This window comes from Diabrotica undecimpunctata, chromosome 2 (assembly GCF_040954645.1).
Source record: "Diabrotica undecimpunctata isolate CICGRU chromosome 2, icDiaUnde3, whole genome shotgun sequence".
In the NCBI taxonomy this organism is placed as follows: domain Eukaryota; kingdom Metazoa; phylum Arthropoda; class Insecta; order Coleoptera; family Chrysomelidae; genus Diabrotica; species Diabrotica undecimpunctata.
Window position 1 is genome coordinate 56,036,924 of NC_092804.1, and position 21,884 is coordinate 56,058,807.

Sequence of the window (21,884 nt, forward strand, 5' to 3'; positions counted from 1 at the left end):
TAAAACAACATTGGATAAGTATTGATTACAGCTATGTTTATCATTTACCTTCTAAGTTCGAAGTTGCAGCATCTTGTTTGGCCATCCAACTGTACAAGTCTTCGGAAGAATGGTCATGACCTAAATTCTTATGGATGGGACTGGAAGGTATTTCTGGACTTGAGTGGCTGCACGCATCACTAGGATCAGATCCAAGATTCACAAAGGCTTTTTCTCCTCGTAAAGTACCGTAACCTAATACTTTTAACGTTAGAAACATTTATTAGACGTATAGATATAAAGAAAAATTCACTTTTTATTCATTTCAAAGAAAGAAAAAAAAACATAAAAAAATAAAATATCAATCTGTAGTACTAACACAAACGTAATAAGCATTTTTTCATTATAATTAAGCCAAAAACCGTCTAGCTTGGATTATGAGAATTTAAATTCACTTCCATATCAATAAAAGCATACGAATAATACACAACATACATACAACGATTATACAAATGTTGCATAAACTTCTTAAATATAAATCTAGAAATAATTCTTGAAATTTTTCTTAGATCAATTCAATTAATTAAATATGACCTTATATGATTGAAAGGTACAGTAAACTCCAAAGATACATCGCCCGTCGATGGTCGATATCGATTTCAAACAAATGCCACCTTTAGTCCGAAAAAGTTAAGCTACAATTAAAATGAGATTTTTTAAACAAACGTTTCTACCTTATTACTTCTTAAAAAAATAGAAAACAAGATCAATTTCCTTTGCATATTTTTAAATATTCTAATATCCACGTAATCGGTCAGTCTATTTATCTCTGGGTGATATATATCTGGAGCTAACTCTAAGAGTGCATAATCAATATGGACACAGTCTTCATGTAAGAAATGTATCATCATAATCGATTAGGGCATTAATATGGCAGATGTTTAAATTTTTTTGCGGTTTCTCAAGCCCACAGCACAAATACATTGCTCGTTACCTGGAAAATTGCAACTGAATTCTTCAAATACTTTATAATTAAATAAATAAAGAAAACCAATAAAAATAAAAATGATCAGCAGATAGCTTCCCTTTCTTATATTTAATCTTTAAAACTACAATGCTGCACAAAATTAGCGGAAGAAATTAAGGCTTCAGATATCCTCCTGTAGTATAGTTTTCCATTCTTCTCAATGAATGCATATCTTGGAGTTGTGAGTGGTACGTGGTAAAGCCAAGGGCTCAGTAGATTAAAAAAAATAAAGATCACATATGATGAATTCTCGATTCAAGTTTGATGAAAGTCAGTACATAAAAAAGTATAATTTTCTGAATGAAGTTACCAAAATGTTAAGTTGCAAAAATAAATGGGATAAGGACATTTCTAAACAAGATATTATTTTATATGGGATTAAATCACAGTCGATTGTAATGAAAAATACATTTTACTTTTGCTTCGGTTCCTATTTCCAATTCCGAAATCGTTTTCAAAAATATATGAATGATCTTAACATGTAAATGTTTATAATTGGCGGTGGATGGTAATAACAATTTGACAGTTGGTTTACTTGGCCTCGATCTTATAGGCATCAGACATGTTTTGAGGTGAAATTCCGAGAGATGTTGTTGTCTCTCAAATTGATTCAAATTCTGATATTTTTATGCTTGTTATAGTTAATTATAGATCTGTCTATGACCCGTTATTAACTCATTAGTGTTGACATATTCTTATTGCTCACTTCTTTCAGTATGGGTAACCAGATCTTCTTACATTCTATTGATGTGTTTGCTAAACATTTTTCTTCATGTAGTAAGATGGAGGCTGCTTCTGTGATTTTCCTCTTTTTGCTGCCTGTTTCTTTCATGACTATTGATGCATCTTTCCATTGGACTTTGTGTTGATTAACCCAGGCATGTTTGCATATCTGAAATCTATTAAAGTCTCTGTTTTAATGTATATTCATGTTCATTTATCCCAACACCTAGTGGTTTTGAAGTTTCTCCCAGATAAAAATTGTTGCATTCGCAAGGTATTTTATAAATACAGTTCTTTGGTCTGTCCTGTCCGTTGTTGAGGTTGGTTTTGGAAATGATAATCTGAATATATTGGTTGTTTTAAATTATTTCATATACTTTATTAAAAATTATTTCATATACTTTTTAATTTTCAGGATAAGCTTTTACATATCGTATTGTTGTTCACTTCAAATCCCTTTCTTGTTATATATGATACAGTCCAAGACACCTGCTTTAACGAAAATACATTTCAGGAAGAAAAAACCTGCTAACAAAGATTAAAAAAATGTTTATCCATTGTTATTAACAAACATGGAATTCCACAAGATTCAAGGAAGCAAGCGGTTTTAAAAGAGGCACTGTCGTCTGCTGATGGTCACATTTCAAACGTATTTCATGCTGTTGGAACATTCGCCCAGTTAACTTGGACAACAAACGTCGGAGACATGTGCGATGCCGTGTCCCTGAAGCAATCGCCCGGTGGATCGGGTTTATGATCGGGCACAGGCAAGTTACTGTGGAGTGTCCGGGGGCGAAATCAACTAGGGCCATTAGAAAGGGATGTCTCCAAGGGCGGATTCTTTCTCGTTTCCTTTGGAATATAGTAATGGATTCCCTCTTCGGAGAAACAGGGAGGAATGGAGGCTATGCTCAGGCATATGCGGATAACTTTGATGTGATCTTTAGATGGGGAATCTAAATACATTGCATAACTTGGCACAAAGCACACTTCGATCTTTGGAAGTGGAGTTGGAACTTCTCCTTGAGATTCCAAGGAAGTTAGAGACTCCTCTTTACGTAGAGGAGGAAACTAGATTTGGAACCGTTGATACTAGACGGCCACATAATCCCAATACAGACGTCATGCGTCAGTGAGATATCTGGGAGTAGCGATAGACAGTAAACTATCATGGAAACCACAAAGCAGGATTCGCAATGCGATAGCGATTCTGATTCTGACAGATCTGCACTTGTCCATGGCTGTGGTGTTTGGATTAATGCAATAATGTGCTTAATTATCTCAAAGAAAAACACCGGCCTCAAAGATTTTACTACAGATAACGCATATAGATATTTATCTAAAAGCAGAGGCATATAAATCCATGTATTGGATTGAAAGATCTAGAATATGGACTATGAAGAGACTGGTTGGCAGGAAAGGTAGACTTCATAGCCATGTGTAGCCAGACACACGTGAAGAATTTAGGTGGGTGCTTACAGTGCTGGCGATGTCGAAAGACACACTCCGTTCTGGGACTTTGATAGTAGATTTGAAGCGAAAGTGGAGTATGAGGATGTGTTGGATGTATCGAAAGGTACGAGGAGTGTCATGGTAATATGTTATACGGATGCTTCGAGAACTGAGAAAACCGAAGCAGAAATGATCTTCGTGCATGGGGATCTTCCTTTACCCGACAGGACTAACTTTTACTTTGGTAAACACGTTACTGCTTTTCAAGCGGAGACATTGGCCCTACAAGAAGCGGCAGAGACAATGATCAAAACTGGAATTCAGGATCATGATATAATTACGTACTCGTATAGCCAATCAGCTCTGAAAGCGTTGATAAATCCTATCAAACGACAGAGCTGCATAACAACCTGTTAGTTCCGAATGAGTTGCACGCTAAAAATAACAAGGTAGCTGTTAGATGGGTGCCTCGGCATTCTGGTATTGGGGGGAATGAGGCGGTCAATGTAGCAGCTAAGGAAGGTATTGGGATACCCCGTACTCGTATCCCCTCCACATTGCCAAAGTGTCATGTCTGCCGTCGAGTCCTACTCTACTGCAGTTTACATTGTATTATATAGAAAAGTTAAGTTTTCCCTCAAGAATGTCGTTTTCCAAAGAAATAGTACATAATATCAATGAAAAAATCAACTTGCTATGAAATTTAAATATTTTAAATGTGCTTGTAATTGTATGCAACAATAAAAGTCGTATAAAGACCTTATATTAGATTGTTTGCCTGCTCCAAAAAAGAGTTTTGACTGATTATTTTGATAATAAAAAGACAGTTGATCAATTAAGAGACTGGAAAACTGTATTGAATTTAAAACATTTTTATCCTAACACAAGAGTTCAATGTGTATAGATTTAGAAAATCCATTTTTCAAAATATAAAGCTAAAAGTTTAATTTGGATTAACTGAAAGAACTTCATGATACGAGAGAACCGTAAATAACATTTTATGTAATTTTCTGCTGTAGCTTGGTCATTTTACGCATAGTAATACAGGATTTATTATTATTATAATTAAACCTAACCTAACTTTTAACTTTGTGTATGCTTTATTTGTTTGTGTATATATATACAGTTAGTTTCGTATCAGAAATGTAAAACTGATGTACGAAAGTGGTCCCTAGATCAACACTTGGCAATATGGAACGGGAGGACCGATTGCCGTCAGACTAAGGAGGCCGCCTGGTCAATCTTGTTAAGAAACCAACTAACTGCTTTGAGTAGAGATGGAATTCGGGAGGTGGTACAGGTCTTCATAGGTCACGCTAACCTCGCGGGACATCAAAACGTATGTGTGTGAGAAGAGGGAAGAGACAGCCGAACCCTTTGTGGGCGGTTGTCGAATCCTTGCTAACGCGAGGCAGCAATGGTTCCACTCTCATCAAACGACCCCCCAAGATGGAGATCAAGCTTGAGAGGCTTCCCGGTTTTATCAAAGAGACCGGACATTTACAATGGAGGCCCGGCGGCAATACCGAATAGGGATAAATCTTTATAAAGCTCATTAGGATGAAACTGATAGGGCAAGGACAATGGGTTCAAGAGCTGCTTCCAGCCGCTAAAGGGCAGCCCTTGGCAAAAAACATCGGAGACAAGAGATTGTCATGATGTTCGATAGTCAATTAGACTATTGTTACAACGAGTAATTCGTGAACTTGCGTTATCATGCATGAACACAAAAAGGGGCTAATATCAGATGCAAAAAGTACCACATGTTCTTCCAGGACGTTTTCCACATAACTTTCAGCGTAAAGGTTGCCCTAGATGACAACAAGGTCTGTGCGATTGGCTAAACTGATGCTGGCCCAAACCATCAAAGACGCACCACTAAAGCCGCAAACCTCCTGAATGGCAACAGGTAGGATGAGTTTAGAAAACCTAGATCCATCCATTGAAAGTATAGGTCACTAATGCCAATTATCGTGCTTTTTGCAAATCCCAGATGTGCTCTTTTGTTTTTGTCCGTTAAGGGAGGCTTTCGTATGGGTCTTTCTAGTTTTAAATTAGATTTTCTTCACATCCTGTCATAACTGCATTTGTTATCCTCAGATCACACAACACCGGTAAATGTCGACGACGTAAGACCAAACAAACAAGGGATTGGTGAGTATGTGTCATTTTTCATTTTTCGTTCTTGTACGAATGGCAACAATTCGGACAACCGTAAGTGCTTTTTAAAGTTTACTGACCGTCATTAGCAACAAATTAAGACTTGCAAAAGATATACCAATTCTTACGAATTTTTTTCGACATATATTTCTGAAATATATGTCGAAAAAAATGTTCCGATAATTTTGGTGTAGCATTGTATTTACATTTTTGCCTTTTCTGAAGCAAATTTTAATTTACGATTATAAAAGAAATTAAAGACACTAAAGTTTGAATGCTTTTTTTTGTTAATACACTGAAAATATGTAAAACACTCACATATATTATCATCTTGGCGTTTGACAGTGAAGAGGTTAGCATTATTTAAAAGCGGTAAGACGACACTAGCCCTGCTACTGTTAGGGGGCTGCAGAGGAGGCAGAGCACTTTTTCTGCGCTTTCTATGAGGTACTGCAACAGCACCATGAAAATTAAACATACACATTTAGTATTACTCACACACTAGTATTTAGTACACACACATAAACATTTAGTATTACTCTAATGCAGAATTATTAAAACAAAGCGAAAGGATCCAAACAGTACATTTACGGAAATTTGATTTTACGTCAGATCTATATTCCTAAAAACATGCTGATTGGACCTTACACAAAAAGCAGTATTAGTTGTCTTTAAAGCAAAGAATATATAGTAAACACGAAAGATTATAGTAATATTGAATCTTTTTGATGCAACAAATTTCTTTGTATTTTTATTCGCACAGTATGTGCCTGTTTTAAATCTGCTGTCATCATTACCATTGACTACGTATTCCTAATCAACTAATAGAGAAATCCATCCCAGTTTGTTTAAACAATTGATGTTCTTGTTTTGTTTAATTCATTGTTCCTTGGAATCATATCGATATCTGTAATTCCGCTTTAACATACTAGACAGTAATGTTTTTATTATTTTTTTAATTGAACACATCGATGCTGTTCGTACTGATTGATATGCAACTGTTGTTTGAGCACTATTTTCTAGACATTTTGCTTCGTATTACATTTGTTTGTTTTTTGTACTTATTGTAACGGTACATTTAAGTATTGCTTGTCAAATTTAACGTGATACTTGGCCGATTTGAAATTAGGCTCCACCCACGATTCGTATTCGACCACAACACAATTCGTCCTTATTATTTCTTGGTCCTTCGAAGTGCAAGGTACTTGTATAGTCTGCGACAAAGTTTTTTTTATTTTACTTATATTTAAAGTTACTGTGTGTTGAAAAAATATCGTATTACAATAGATTTGACTTTTTAAATAATTATTGTTAAGTATTTTAAATTATAAACATGGATTTTCATTCAAAATTAGAAGGCAACGTCTTGTCTGGACAAACGAGGGAGGTAATAGCAAATGTAATTATTTTTATGCAGAAAGAAGCGATGCAAAATCCACATGTTAAAAATTTTAAAAAAGTTCAAGAGCGTGCTTCCTTAGCAACGGGAGTAAGTATAGCCACTATAAAACGGATCTCTCGTGAAATGAAAAATATAGAAGAAGGTGCTTCTACATCATTTTCGACGCCTAACAAAAGAATGAGATCTGCCCCAAAATCCAACTTGAGCGATTTTGACAAAGGTTTACTTCGGCGTATAATAATAAATTATTATGTCACGGAAAAACGAGTTCCTACATTGCGACATATAACAAAAAAAATTAATGAAGACAAAATTCTTCTATAATAATATAATATATATATATATATATATATATATATATATATAATATAATATAATAATATAATATAATAATATAATATAAATATAATAATTTTATTTTATTGACAACTCAGTCACTATTTGAGATATATTTTATAGGATATATTTCTACAAAATCTCCTTACCAAAATAAAATATTCGGGAAAGTTAATAAAGTTATACAGTTTAGTACCTAAATACCGGATGTTGACAGCCATCCCAACGGGGCTGGTATTATTCTATTGTAAAGAAATAAACAACAGATTAAAATATTTATGACTTACTAAAATGCTAAAATGCCGAAGATCCGAAGAATAAAAGTATAATGACTATAATTTAATTTTTTTTTTTTTTTTTTTTTTTTTTTTTTTTTTTTTTTTTTTTTTTTTGACTGGTCATTTTCTTTTTGAGAAATAATTAACCTTGCTGTTTTAAAGCGGTATTGGACATAAGTAGCTTCTTCAAAACTGCGATTTGTGAGTTATTGTGACTAATACTAAAGTAGCCATTTATAATTGTAATCAAACGTTGAGAATTATTTTTTATTGAAATCACTAAAAACCTGACTCTAGTACCCTAGCCTATGTCTCCTACAAAAGGGATCATTTATTTCAAGTGAACCTTCATTTTAAGTCAATTTAAAATGTTTTCGACTTGTCTCAGAAATGTTTGTATTTATTCAATGCCTAAACGGAATATGCAATTTTATAGTTTTCTACAAATTTTTCCGAGTATGAATGTCTGAAATTATAGTGTGACTGAAAACTTGCTTGTCATTGCGGGGTTTGACTTGTTTCAGTATCAGTTTCTATTAATTCTTTTTCTTTTCCTTGGTTTTCCAATTTCTCTACCCCTAATAGGTTCGCTATAGACGTTTTTGAACTCAAAATTGGTTTTTCTTCTTACCATGACGTCGATGTCATCGGGGTATGTTAGTATTTGTATACTTCTATTAATGATGGTGCCTCTTGTTAATAGCTCCCATTCCCTTCCAGAATTTTCCCAGAATATTGAATAGGATGCATGATAAGCTACCTTCATGTCGTAATCCTATCTTTGCCTGAAAAGGTCTTGACATTTCTTAGCATTCCGTTCAATACACTAACCTTACACTCGACGGTTGAGAGACTTGTGTTCACGAATTGTATTTTAATTGAAATATTGAATTCTACAATTTGCTAATATCATAGGTGAATCTAAAGTCCGCAATCAGAACTTATTTACTTTACGTAAGTTCTGGTTCAAACAATTCAAACAATACTCCAGTTGGAAGGTGAGTGTTAATACCATATTAATGTTTTCTTCTAAGGCTTGCATTTTCTTCGAGTTACAAGTTATATTCATTATTAGCCACATTATGTGATATGTACAGTATATAGTCGGTTCGCTATATTTACGCGGGTTTCGGATTAACAAAATTATGCTAATGACTCATTGATAACCAGTTGCAGTAAACGACTTCCCAGAAAATTAGGTAAAAACTGCATTAATGGTCATATTTTAAAATACATTAAAATAACATTAGGGCAGGTATAAATTTGTTACAATATTGCAGTTGAATTGATTCTTTGCCAGTGTTGACATTGTATGTTTGGTGGAAATATTTAAAAATGCCTAGACGTGTGTTAGATGTAGATAGTCTAATTTGTAGTGTACATAAGTATTTTACCAGTCAAAGCGATACATTGATATCGGGTAGACGTGTTTATCGATAAAGTCATTAAGCTCCCAGTTTTTGTGACAATTAGAATATTTAAATTTCGTGGTGTTTAAAAATATTTACATATTATTGTAAAATAGTGATAAAAAGTGAAAATATTCTCCCCTGATGGGGGAGAATACCAATAAGACGCCAATGCGCGAACTAAATACTGCTGAAGTTGTTAGTGAACAAGATATGGATACAGGAATTAATACCACCGTTTCTCCTGCTACGAGGGAAGTAAAACTTTTTAATATTAATTCTAATAATTACGACTTTCAAAATTGTTGCGTATATGTTGAAAAGACCAATGATCAGAATATAGGCCGATTGCACCCTATGGTTGTGGGTGATATTTTACATCAAAAATTAAAAATCAACAATATTAAGGAAATTAAAAGTATAGGAAGAAACCGTGTTAAAGTAATCCTCAAATCTATTTTGGATGCAAATAAATTAGTCAGTAATAGTCATTTAAAAGACGATAATTTAAAGGCGTACATTCCCAATCACCTCTTAGAAATCAAAGGGCTGATACGTGATGTCGATACCAAATACAACATTGAATATTTGAAAAAATATATGACCTCTAGTTCACAAATTATTGATATTAAAAGAATGCACAGGAAAATAGAAAAAGATGGAAATACAGAATATGTACCTAGACGTAATGTTATAATTACATTTGAAGGCAATTGTTTACCAAACTATGTTGTAATTAATTATGTATATTTTCAAGTTGAAAAATTGTTAGGTAAAGTTACACAATGTTATAAATGCCTCAAATTTGGACACATTTCTAGACAATGTAAAGGTACACAGGAATACTGCATACGATGTGGAGAAATAAAAACTGATACACATACATGTGATGAAAAAAAAATGTATTGCATACATTGTAAAAGTGATAAGCATATATCGATCTCTAAAAACTGTCCTTTTTTCGAACATCAAAAAAAAATAAAAAATATCATGATTGAACATAAAATTTCATATTTGGAGGCCAAAAATTTAAACGATTCTTCTTTTTCTGGTCTTATTTGTAATAACAGATTTGAAATATTGTCAAATTCAGATAGAGAGTTTCCAAAATTAACTAACACATCTGAAGTTAATAAACCTGCTTATTCCAACCTATTGAGACCTAATTTACAGAAAACCAAAAATATTAGTCAACCAAGTTGTAGTAAATCAAGCACTGATTATAGAGAAAATAAAAAAAGAAAAGTATCATCTCCAACTTCCGAATATCCTACATCTCCTCACATCCCTTTTAGATTTGGACCATCTCAACCTTTACCACCCTTAAACAAGGAAAGTTTTTCAACTGTAGACAATGATAAAAATAAATTAGTAGATTCTTTAGTAATTCTTTTCTCAGATTTTATTCAAAATATTAATTGTTTAGAACAGGCAAAATCACTTGATATCAATATGTTAGCCAAAGGTATTAATAATGTTTTAGATAATATTTTTAAAAAATAACTAATCTAATTACTTTCAAAGCTAAACTCAAAATAATACAATGGAATGCTCGATCAGCTGTTGCTAACAAAAACAGCCTTCTCAACTTTTTAATAACCGAAGATATTGATATAGCTTTAATAAGTGAAACTTGGTTTAAACGAGATGTTGTTTATAGTTATAGAGGTTATAATGTAATACGCGAAGATCGGGATGACGGCTATTCCGGAGTTGCTATTTTAATTAAAACTGGTATTCCCTTTGAAAACATAAAAATTAAAAAAAATTATAATAAAGAATTGCTTGCTTGTGGTATTAAAATCAATTATAACAAGTCATTTAACTTTACTCTCTGTATATAGGTGTCCGAAAGCTAAAACTAACACCGAAGATTGGGATAAGTTATTTTCTCAATTAAAACACCCTTGTATCATTGGAGGAGATATGAACGCACATAATTCTCTGTGGGGCTCATCTAAAAATGATAAAACAGGCCATCAAATTGTGGAGACAATTCAGAATCTAGATTATGTGGTAATGAATAATGGACAACCAACTTGCCAAACGAGACCAGGAAACACAGATTCCATGATTGATGTCACATTTAGCTCACCTTCTCTCTTTGATAAAATTTCGTGGTCTGTAGATACTGATACTTTGGGATCAAATCACTTCGTTATAAGGATTGTAATCGATATCTTGGGAACTGATGCGAATATCATTTATCCCAGCAGTAAGTGGAACATTAAAAAAGCCAATTGGTCATTATACTCTCAGTTTATTGAAACCTTATTAACTAACAACCCTCACGCCTACTCAGACACGCAAGAAAAATATAATTTCCTTATTGACTGTATTAATGAAGCTTCTAAACAATCAATTTGTCAATATAAATCATTTAAATGTAAACGTACTCCCGCCCCGTGGTGGGATTCGGAATGTGATGAATCCGTTGCGGAAAGAAAGAAAGCATTAGTAAACTACAAAAAAAAATCCTTCTCTTGAAAATTTTTGTAAATGCAAAGAAGTGAATGCTCGTGTCAAAAAATTCCTGAAATTAAAGGCCAAACAAAGTTGGGTTGAATGGTGTTCAAAATTAAATAAACAAACTCCATCTAGTCTTATTTGGAACCAAGCAAGGAAAATCAACAGGAAAAAAGTTAACTTTCCACTGCCTCTAAGTAACACATGGGTAGACGACTTTTTTGATAAAATAGCTCCACCTTACGTAAATAATCAGATAGATGTAATACCATCTGAAACTCTCTCATCTGATCAGAATCATTTTCTCTTAACACCTTTTTCAAGAGCTGAATTAGAGTTTGCCCTTGATAATCGCGTTAGTACCTCACCAGGATATGATGCAGTCAAATATCCTATGATACAAAATTTGCCAGATAACGCAAAAGAATTACTTTTAAATATATTTAACCAGATAATTTTTGAGGGTAAAGGCATAATCGATTTTAAGCGTATTATAGTTGTCCCTATTCCCAAACCGGGAAAAAACCCTAAATTAGCTGAAGCTTACCGACCTATATCATTATTATCATGTATATTGAAGACTCTTGAACGGATGATTAAAATTAGGTTAGATTGGTGGCTAAGGGATCAAAGTCTCTTACCCGCCAACCAACATGGCTTTAAGAAAGGTTATGGAACCTTAGATTCCTTAACAACACTTGTTGTAGACATTCAGAATAGTTTTTCCAGGAACAGTTATGTACCTGCTTTATTTTTAGACATCGAAGGTGCTTACGACTCGGTATCTCTTACAATTCTCCAAGAAAAAATGATTAAATTTTTTCATATTCCAGCGCAGTTTGCTTCTAACGTTGTGAACTTGTACACAAATAGGATAATTTATTTAAAAGACAATCATACTCTTATAGGACCTAGACTTAATAACAAAGGATTACCTCAGGGCTCCGTTTTGAGTCCTATTTTGTTTAACATTTACACAGCAGATCTACACAACATCACTATTACTAATATTGCATTTAATATTGTACAATATGCTGACGATTTCTGTTTGTATACAGAACACAAAAAATATCAGCAATCTATTGAAAACCTGAATGAAGTGTACGGATTCCATAAAAAATGGTTTATAGAAAATGGTTTCGAATTATCCTGCAGTAAATCACAAGTTTGTTTATTTACCAGACATAACTTTCCTAATGCTAGTACAATCAATTTAGGTGGGCACCAATTTTCCCTTAAAAACACAATTAAATATCTGGGAATGATACTCGACCAGAAATTGACCTGGAAGTTACATATTGATGACATGTTGAACAGATGCAATAAGGGATTAAACTTTCTTAAATCAATTAATAAAACTTGGTGGGGATCGGATGTTGAAGTAAGTTTATTATTTTACAAAGCTTACATACGATCTATTTTGGATTACGGAAGTGTTTTGTATGGATCAGCAAGTAATGTACTACTAAATAAAATCAACGTTTTACAGAACTCAGCCTTACGAATATGTTTAGGAGCCATGAGATCCACTCCAGTACAAGCTTTATATTTGGAAGCCTTAGAACCTCCTTTAAATATAAGACGAAGGTTTTTGTCCAAAAAATATTTAATGAAAGTATACATACTGAACTCATCTCTATACGAAAAGATAGTCACTTTGAATTGCCATGACCTGACAAATAAATATTGGCAAAAAAAGAAATCTCCCTTACTTTGCGAAGCGTATAATCAAAATATAGCACTTTTAAAAAATATAGATAGAACGAACTACATATTCAAAAATTACTCTTCTTTCTTTTTACATACAGATATTATTGTACCAAATTATGGTGAAAATATATATTTAAATAAAAATATTGTTCTATCTATAACAAGCAAATACAAAGAGGCAATAGCTCTATATACAGATGCGTCTAAATCTCCAGATGGAACCGGATGCGCTTTTTTTATACCATCGGAACATATAGAAAAGAAATTCAAACTGAACCCGGAAACTTCGATTTATACAGCAGAGGCTATTGCAATATATGAAGCTTTATTATATGTAGCTGAATTTGAGTTTGCCCATATTCTAATTTTGTCGGACTCCTTAGCAGTGTTAAAATCCATTGGTAAATATGGACCACCTAACTTACAAGACTGCCCATACATTTATAGAATTAAACATATTATTCAAACTCTTTTAACTAAAGGAATCAATGTACATTTTCTCTGGATTAAAGCACATGCAGGATTTGAACATAATGAATATGTCGACTTATTAGCCAAAGAAAGCATTTTAACCGATACTGGTATTCTACATAGAGTAACGCTTTCTGACAGTATTGTTTCTTGCAAGTTAACATTACTTCGAGAGTGGAGCTACCAGTGGAAGGAATACTCTTTTGCGAACCCAAATAGATACTCTATAATTCAGCCAGATATTCCCAAATTTCCTTGGTACAAGTCTTTTAGAGCTTCCAGGAGGCACATAACCTCCATTATTAGAATACGTTTCGGACACGCATGTTATCCAAAGCACTTATTTAAAATAAAGGTTTTGGATGATGACAAATGTGAGCATTGTGGAGAGGAAAGTGATTTAGATCATATATTTTTTGGTTGTTCTAAAAACAGAGTCTTCTCATCCAAACTTATAAATGATTTATTAAAATATAAAATAGCAGCTCCTTGGAATATACTATATTTATTATCACTTGGCTCTGTAGATATTTACAACTCCTTAATTAAATTTTTAAAAGACAGCAAATTATCATTATAATTCTCTAAAAATCATTTAGTTAATCTTGTTACCTTTGTCTTAAACCATTTGTATAACTTCCTCCTTCCCGTGACCTAGTGTTGTTGTGTCTTATATAAATAAATGCCTTGAAAAAGTATTTTACGGATGAAAAAGAAAATGGAGGTCCAATGGAGGTGAAAATTTAAAATCGGTAATGTCTGTTCAACAACGCGTATGTGATGCTCTAGGAATTAGTGAAACCAAACTAAGAGGAGTATTACAAAATCGCAATAATGAACGGCCGAAAGAAGATCACCGAAAAACTCGCCTATCATTGAAAACGAAAGATATTCCAGATGGAAAAAAATTTGAAATTCGTGATACCATTTATCGAATGCGAGCCAACAAGGAACATGTGACCTTAAATACAATTGTCTCGGAATTAAAAGATAGAAAATTTGACGAAATTGGCAGAACAAGTCTATGGCAAGTGATACATAATTTGGGTTTCAAATTTCAAAAGGAGGATAACAGAAAAGCCCTTTGTGAAAGAAGTTCTGTTGTGCATAAAAGAATTAACTTTCTAAGAAAATATTCTAAATTAAAAGAAGAAAGGGCAAATTTTATATATTTAGACGAAACATGGATATTTTCTAGGGGTGCAACCAAGAGAATATGGCAAGATGATAATGTAAAGTCTATTAAACATACTGATGGAGAAGGGAAGCGACACATAATTTTACATGCAGGAGGGAAATCGGGTTTTATAGAAGGTGCTGATTTAATATTTTCATCTAAATCAAAATCAAGTGACTATCACGATAATATGAACACAGAAATGTTTGTAAAATGGTTACATGAAAAACTTCTCCCAGGTTTAAGTGAGCCCAGCGTAATTATTTTAGACAATGCACCTTACCATTCTGAAGTATTAAACAAAAGTCCAACGAATTCTTAGACTGTTAATAAAATTAAAGAATGGTTGACAAAGGAACATATACCATTTACACAACATATTTTAAAATCAGAATTATTACGCTTGGCAAATATCCACGCAAAACCAAAAACCTTTGTTGTGGATCAGATTATTGAAAGTTACGGTCATCAAGTTTTACGTCTGCCACCGTATCATTGCCAGTGTAATCCCATCGAATATATATGGGGAATAGCAAAACAATATTATGACAACCATATTGGGTCTAACGGTTATAGCGACGACGCAGTTCGGGAAACTTGGCGAAAGGCACTTTCAATTGTAACTCCAGAAGTGTGGTGCAACTGTATATTCAAGTGCGAGAAACTAATAGAAGATTGGTGGACTCGTGAAAATAAAATAAAAGAAATAAGTTCAATCATAACAATTAATGGTGATGACAGTGATGATGATGACGATTATGATATTTTTGATGATAATGACTGATTTTCATTTTTGTTGGCAAGTTAAATTTTTTTATTTTTCATTAGAAATTCTCTCCATGGAACAAATATACATAGACCATATTTTCTGTGTGAAGTGTAATATAAAATTATTATTAGGTTTATATTAGCCACATTAGACTCCATTAATGAAGTAATTCTCCTTATTATACTGTCAATTATATAAAAGATTTTCCATTATTATTTAATTAAAAAAAGTTATGGATTATTTTTCATTTCATTTGACCAGTTGATATTTCCCCAAAGAGCAGGTAATTAAAACTGGGTACTTACAATAAAATTTTTAATCCGAAACCCGCGTAAATATAGCGAACCGACTTTATGTATAGAAAATGCATGCTTGTTTTTAGAATACCGAAAAGGTTTTATTTTCCCAAATTATATAATATTATTCTCGTATTTTCTTATTATGATACCTATACACTACGGTTATTGGCGACTACCATGGGTAAAAAAACTTCACTTGTATATACAGCATCTTTAAAGGTTATATTAGGTTTCTTCGGCAAAGCAACAAAGGTAGACTTTGGCAACTTTTGTGCCTGTTTCTATTATTGATTTTATTGAATATCGATGTAATATATACATAGTATTTTCTTTTTGTACATAATTTTTAGAAATTCCGAGTGAAACTCTTATCTCACCCTACTGCTTTCCTGTATTTAGTGGTTTTTATTGTTGTATCTACTCCCAATTGCAATTGGGAGGCCCACTCGTACAGGTTATATTAGATAATAATCTGTTCCTTTCATATTTAAATGTTTTCTCTACATAAATTTTCCAGATCACCCTGTTAATTCTAAAATACCTGTTTTAAATTTCTTGATTCATCTCGTTTAGTATTGCGATGTCATTTTCTATATTCGTTGTGTTTTCTACATTAGTAATTTTTTACTCTATACATTGTATTTTTTGTTTTTTTTTTGTGTATCTTTAATTGTTTAATGTTTAACCATATTGTTATCTTTCGGTTCTTTAGTTTGTTTTCAGTTTCAGAAGAAGTTTTCCCACCAGTGGATTGTTATCCGAATTTATGTCTGCACCGGATTTTATGTCTAGCTGAGGTTAAAGCTGGATTTATAGTTTGACGGACTGTAGACGTAGACGCACTGCAGACGTAACAAACGGACTGTAAATATTATTTCAATTTATAAATCGACGGAGTGGAATTTTTTCGCATGAGTAGAAACAGTTGCTAGAGTTGGTGACCATGATACTATAATATCCTTTTATTATTTATTATTATTATTTTATAAATTCAAAAAACAAATAATCAACAAAATCAAAATTCGAATATGTTGATAAACAACTTTACAAAATGGTGGGCGGGCCAGGCAGTTCACTTTGGTTGACAGCACAAAATTCTTCCTTTTGATTGGCCAGACGCAAGTAACGCACTGTAAAAGATGAATGTTACCCAACTCTTCCGTTGCAGTGCGTTTCACTTACGTTCCGTCATGCGTTTACGTTCATTTATAAATAAGAGTACATAAAATTCTGTTGATCTTTTTTCAGTGCGTCTACGTTTACAGTACGTCAAACTATAAATCCAGCTTAATGCATTTTTAAATCTCATACTAATCATGATAAAATAAATCTGTTTATTGACAACACTCTTTGGACTATCTTATAGGCAGCTCCATGTATACAAGAGTCTCGGTGGAAATTTGAAGAAAGCGTTAGCTCCTCCTCCATAGCTAACATGCTTAATCTTTCACCCCTTTCATTTTTTTCACCCAATCTTAATAGCCCTATGACCTCACCACTTCTTTCATTTCCAAACTTGCCATTAGGTCTCCCATAACCACTCCGATGTAATTTTCAGGAACTTTTAGTAGAACCGCTCCCACTCTTCTATAACTACCTCTTTATCAGCTGTTGGAGCATATACCTGAATAATGTTCATCTTAATTAAGTAGCAGTTTATTTGTATAATTATTCTTTCTGACCATGGAGTTAAACTTGTTTCATATAATTCCGAGTATGTGATTTCCTTTTGCATTGCCAGATGAGTACACTTAATGTTAGTTTATAAGACACTGCCCCAAGTTCGTCCAGCGCATCACACTGACTCCCATTATGAATATATTCATTCGTTTCGTTTCTTTTCGATTATAGATTTTCATATATCGTATAAGAAATGCTTGGTATAATTTAGATATGTATGTTTTTCATTATTTTTAATGCGTTTATTAAATCGGTGAATATTTGAGTCGTCTTAAAATTATTTAGTCTTTAGACACACGCCATAAACAGACACTTTTAAACATGTCAGAACTGTATTTACTATGGACAGTGGAAGTGTGACGTCACAACTGTCAACAAAAGTTGAAATGCCTAATCTCAAGACTTTTTAATTTCTATAAAGTTAACATTTTGCTTCCTCTGCTGCTTTTTCTTTTAAGTATAGTGTTTTTTACGATAATACCATCATAATTCAGTGTTCTATTTCTATGAAATATAGTTTAAAAGTTTAAATTAAAGACATTCTAACCTTACTTTATTGATACATGCATTTTATTGTTATTTTTATAAAACAACATGCTTTATTATTTACACAACCTTGTAAAATTGTTGTAGTAACTATTAGAATACTTAGATATTGCAAAAAGCGGAAAGATTCTGTAAAAAAATGAAAAAATAACGAAAAATACAAATTATCCACACTAAACAAGGTTTGTTTGGAAAGTGAAACTGACAGATGTCAATAAAATCTACGTCATCACTTCCACGGTCCATTGTAATAGTATCCGTAGCACCAAAAATTTGGAATTCATGTCATAAAATGGTACCTTTACATGATAATATGTTCGACATACAGAAATACAAATTAAAACTATGTACAGTTTAAAAAAAACCTGTTTTTACATTTCTAAAGTAACATTTGTTCTAACGCAATACCTCTATTTCGATGGAAATAAGAATTTCATAATTAAACTAATAGTATTTGAATATTTATAAGTGAATGACCACTTCCGCTTTGCTACTTTATCCATTAATATTTAATCAATATATTTTATTTGATTTACATATAAATAATTCTGATATTAATTTTTAGTGGCAGCTGGTGAGGAGGGGCTATCGGGCGTCGCCCTCCCTAGAAAAATGATGTACAAACAATGAATTGTATTTCATATTTTCATACTTCGTATTCACAATTTTCTGTTGAAACTTTTGTTTAAATTAAAATATATTTACCTAACCGAACTAAATTTTACAATAATTACATTTGTTTCAAGCGTCCGCACTATATTCGGGGCTGATTTACTAGCGTACGATAAAGGCATGGATTACCATGGAAACTAGACTCACTAACTATGATTTTTTCGAACTCATCGCTCTAGAGGCCGCGTTTATTCGGGCGCCCAGGACGCACTCAAATGCTAAATTATACCATTCGATTGGTTAAGTATTAAGCGTAGATAAATACTACATCATTGTTTTGTGTTCATAAAATTAAGTTGAACTCTTAGGAAATTCACAATGAGTGTGCAAATTAAGGAAATTAAACTTTAGTTCTTTGAGTTTGGCGGACAAGGTTAGGTTAATGGCAAGGGAATGTAAGACAAGTTCAACCGGGTTATAAAAATCAAGTTGGACTCAAGTATCTACACAAGACGTTATGGTGGTGGACACGTTATGGTAATTGGACAAAGGAAGGTGTAAGTAATTTGAAACATACGGCGAAAAAGTAAAAAAACACGAAAAGTCGGTTAAACATATGAACAATATTGTAAGCTTCCAGCTATTATGTTTTTAGAACTAGTTGATTACGGTAAAAATATAGATTCCACATTGTCTATTCAATTAAAAGAAATTAAAGGATTTAAAGGCACTTCAAAACTATACAAAATGAGCTCTTATATTATATGCTTCAGATATGTAAGGAGCAACTTTTAAGTGAAATAAAATAGTCTTCATTTCTTGCACTAATGGCAGACGATACATCAGATGTTTCTACACAAACTCAGACGGTATTAGTACTAGTACGGCCCGAGAAATTATGTAATTGGACAGACGTGCTGCTGTAATTCGTGGACAGTCGGGAGGAGTTAACGTGAAAATTTGAGAAATTTATGAAATAAAACCTCGAAACTTGTAGAACAATGGTGGAACTCAAATTGAAAAGAAATAAAATCGTCTAATTTCATTTCAACGTCTTTTCTCTACGTAAAGAGTGCAAAATATGATGTTTTTCAAGAGTAAACTGTAGATTGGCAGTTCACCTAATTTGGCATCGAAGGGAAGTCCCCAGACTTCTTGTTGCTTCATATAAATATACACATTTTTTACTATTTCTCAGGACAGAACAACAGCGTTACAGCCAGTGATGAACAAACGAATTGAAAACCTATTACAAACACGATGGAATTTTCAGTCTAGAGCGATACAAACTGTATTTGAAAATCAAGACAATATCCTAGAATGTTTTGAACATATTGAGTACGGACATCCTAAAATATATAACACGGAGAACACAGTTCAAGCCACTGAGTTCGACAAATGGTTTAATGATCAAACATTCCAGTATTAGTTGGATTTCTTTTACACAATCCTGCCACATGTTGACACATTATTTAACTAAGTGCAGAAAATTGAAACAGACTCTGTGAATTTACAATATGCTATTGGCAGTTTTGAAAAAATAGTTGTTAACATCTGAAACATTCTAGTCCCGAAAACGGAAAATATGCAAGAATCGCGAGGACGAAGAGCCAGCCAGGTATGAAATGAGAAGAATTTGAATTCATCTGCAAGAGAAACTTGTGACAATATTATATCTCAAATTAAGAATCGTTTTGCTTTTAAAAGCATCTATCTTATGCTTTAAAAGCATATTATGAACATTATAGAAAGGAACCTTTAGAAGACATTGATATGTTCTGCAATGCATTTCCAATGGTTGAAAAATATATTCTGAAATTGGAATTGACAATATTTTACTCTCGGCCAGAAATAACATAAGAAAACGAAAATGTAATCGGTACGTACTTTAACTTTATAGTTTCATATGATTTAAATTCAAAATTTTGTGAAATAAGTAAAGTTTTCATTATTTTAATAACGATGCCAATGACAACTGTAGAAACTGAAAGATGTTTCTAATAAATACAATGCCGGGAGAAAGAATGACGGCGCATGCCATGTTCTCCATCGAAAAAACTGTAGTTGGAGAAATTTCTGACTTCAACGAAAATGTGATCTAAAGATACATCTCCGATAAAAACAGAATGATTGAGTTTCATTTTAAGTAGACTTTTGATATATTTATATCTTTGTATTCTCGAATCAGCGTCTACCTGAACAAAATTATCACCAGCGGCCACTGTTAATTTTATGTACATTTATACATACCTGGGGGGCTTGGTGAGGTTAGAACACTTTCAACTCCTCCAGAAACGACAGCCACTTGAGGTGTATTGCTAGAAGAATCTCCAAATCGCGATACATGTGGAGAAGGTTGCATCGTAGCGAATATTTCTTTCGGCTGGGCTAAAGGTGATAAGAACATTAAAATATAAAAATAATAAAAGAAGTAACAACCTTAAACGTCTTATTAACTGTAAGTTTTTAGTAAATTTTGACAGTAAAATCGAATTCTATTTTAAAGTATTTTGTCTGAGGAATTTAGTTTTTTAGTATCGTATGTAAGATACCATTATGTAAAAGGAAAAATGTTTTTAACGTTTGAAATCGAAAACCGTCGTTCCAAATTGAGAGTGGAAACATATATATATATATATATATATATATATATATATATATATATATATATATATATATATATATATATATATATATATATAAACTCTTGGACAAAATTAACGCACCACTCATATTTTTCTCAATAATCTTTATTTATTGATAATTTACTGTACGACAAGTTGCCTATGGACCTTGTCTGACAGTGACAGTTGTTATGTAAGTTAATAATAGTCTTGTTTTAACAATAATTTGTATTAAACTTCGTTTTATACTAAAAGTGAGTTAAACTTTTAATAAAAAGTACCGATTCAATCAAAGTGATTGTGGGAAACAAGCTTTTTATTGTGATATTTTTCATCACATGCATGTTTGGAAGTTCATTTGCATAAAAATCAAATAAAAAAATAAACCGCCAAAGAAATTCGTCGATGGAGGAGACAGTGCGAGCATCGACTCTCCTAGATGAAGGATATTCAATGCGATACGTTGCAGGTTTGTTAGGAAGACATCATTCCAGCATCAGTCGCAAGGTGAGGCGATATAATGAAACAGGGTAGTACCATCGATGACCAGGGCAAAGGCGAAAACGTTGCACTAATCAAATTGATGATCGTTTTTTGAGACAACGTGCGCTCAGAGATAGGAGAGTCACAATTTGCTATAGCAATTTGCTAAAAAATGAACTAGCAGATGTTCGAAATGTCACGATATCATCTCGAACAGTTAAAAGACATTTACATGAAGCAGAATTAAGCAACAGAAAACCGGTTAAAAAACCCTTGCTTAC

General features: G+C 32.8%; 1 protein-coding gene across 7 annotated transcripts in view; it reads right to left on the reverse strand.

Annotated features, from left to right (window-relative positions):
- tweek (transmembrane protein KIAA1109 homolog tweek) overlaps positions 1-21,884 on the reverse strand; it is a 204,308-nt gene that overhangs the window by 94,530 nt on the left and 87,894 nt on the right. For 4 of the 7 annotated variants that reach the window (XM_072522923.1, XM_072522927.1, XM_072522920.1 and 1 more), the window contains exons 29-31: positions 20,747-20,884; positions 5,660-5,791; positions 49-240 (exon numbers count right to left, since the gene is read on the reverse strand). In XM_072522923.1, the coding sequence (XP_072379024.1) occupies positions 49-240; positions 5,660-5,791; positions 20,747-20,884 (462 nt within the window). The remainder of the gene's footprint in view (positions 1-48; positions 241-5,659; positions 5,792-20,746; positions 20,885-21,884) is intronic. The other 3 variants (XM_072522922.1, XM_072522926.1, XM_072522925.1) reach the window with 3 other exon arrangements.